Source organism: Chenopodium quinoa, unplaced genomic scaffold (genome assembly GCF_001683475.1).
Source record: "Chenopodium quinoa cultivar QQ74 unplaced genomic scaffold, ASM168347v1, whole genome shotgun sequence".
NCBI classification, from domain to species: domain Eukaryota; kingdom Viridiplantae; phylum Streptophyta; class Magnoliopsida; order Caryophyllales; family Amaranthaceae; genus Chenopodium; species Chenopodium quinoa.
Window position 1 is genome coordinate 2,119,773 of NW_018743014.1, and position 1,941 is coordinate 2,121,713.

The 1,941-nt window shown below is 33.6% G+C and overlaps 1 protein-coding gene across 1 annotated transcript; it reads right to left on the reverse strand.

Moving 5' to 3' along the window:
* Positions 1–247: 247 nt before the first annotated feature.
* Positions 248–631, reverse strand: LOC110729955 (probable LRR receptor-like serine/threonine-protein kinase At4g29180). Its single transcript, XM_021909747.1, has one exon. It carries the CDS (start codon positions 629–631, stop codon positions 248–250), a length of 384 nt encoding a protein of 127 aa, XP_021765439.1.
* Positions 632–1,941: the final 1,310 nt, after the last annotated feature.

The following is a 1,941-nucleotide window of genomic DNA, read 5'->3' on the forward strand; positions in this document are numbered from 1 at the left end:
GACATTATTCTAAAAGGTGCCATATACATAAAAGTGAATAGACACTATTCCAAAAGGTGTCATATACATAAAAGTGAATAGACACTATTCCAAAAGGTGTCATATACATAAAAGTGAATAGACACTATTCCAAAAGGTGTCATATACAGTTTATTTCATCAAGCAATGCAATACTCTAAATAACTCAACAATAATTTGTTTCAATGATTCAAGAGTTCTTTTATTCATTAAAGTGATTTCTCGGCAACTAAATTGTTGTCTGACCCATTTCAATCGATGTATCAGCAATGCCAATGTTGTGGTCGATGTCAGTAGTAGAGTAATCATTTCCACAATTATCCATCTCTCTATATGTTCCTTTGGACATCTCAATGGCTAAACAATCATTCAGATCGCTCAACACTTGGTTCATGCTTGGCCTTTGGATTGAAGTAGATGATGCACACATCATAGCAATATCCAAGGATTTCCATGCAGAGTTGGTGGTGAAATGTCCTTCAAATCTCTTATCGACAATGCTTTCTATATCCCCACTCTCAAGCTTAGGAGTATTCCATGCGATTGTGTGTATGGCTTCACCGTTGCTTCTGGATAGAGTATAAAACATATTCCTAGGCCTCAACCATACCATTTTAATAGACCATCTCAACCAAAAGCTTAAGCTGATGGTTGAGGCCCAGGAATATGTTTTATACTCTATCAATTATTATTTCATCATGTGGCTCAGAATTACACCTAACCTTAATTTTAATGAGCCATCCTCTATCTTTTTGCTGAGTGCTACTGGAACTGGACCAACAAGCTTGTTACTTCTTAAATCTCTGTTGTAACTGAGTAAACAAGTAAACTAAATATCATAAATTTGCAGAGCTACTTTAATTGAATATTTAAGTTTTCAATAGCTTACATAGTATGTAGAGATGGAAAATCAGACAGAAAATCAGGTATAACCCCTGTCAGGCTATTATGTGAAAGATTCCTAAAAGAACGGAAAACACAATGAGCCGTGGCATATGAGTGCTAAGTATTATGTAAACAAATGAATAATTAAGTATACTTTCACGGTTAGAAACTTAGAACAAGATATATTATGTAATGTTTTGCCTTTAAATCACCACCAGTATAAACTTTCGGGATATCAATGGTGCACAACATCAGTATTAAAAGTCTAGTAGGATTTAGTTTGGCTTAATTTCCATTTGGTAGCCAAACATTGATAAATTCATGAAAAAAATGCATCTTGGTTTAGTTCGTAACATAACTTATCAAATCATAAAAAGTGCAGTATTTCCAAATTTTAATAAAAAATCATAGGTGTAATAAGTCATATACTCACAAGTATTCTAAAGATGTTAGTGCAAACAATGAATGAGGTATATCTCTAGTCAAACCATCGAGAGCCAAATTCCTGACATTTGAGTCAGTTCAATAAGTAGAACATCTATGTTGTCAAATGGATACAATGCTGATTTCCAGTGGTTTGCCTAGGAACTTCTGGGCAGAAGTAGTGAATGTAGCATGCTATATTCTAAATAGAGTTACTGTTAGAGCCATCACCAACAAGACGCCATACGAACTCATCAAAGGGAGAAAGCCTAATATTTCTTACTTTAAATCTTTTGGTTGTAGATGTTTTGTTCATAATAATGGTAAAAGAAACTTGGGAAAGTTTGATGAGTGAAGTGATGAGGTTATATTCTTAGGATATGCCTTAAATAGTAAAGCTTATAGAGTCTATAATAAAAGAACAATGTGTGTTCAAGAATCTGTACATATTATTTTTGATGAAACTGAACATTTGATTGATGTACAGGAAGGTGATGATGATTTTGAAATTGGACTTATGCGAAAGTACGATCCAGATGAGAAATCAACATCATTGCAGAAGCAGCACTCTGAAAAGAAAGGTGAAGTGAATTATGAATTAAATAAAGAGAAAAC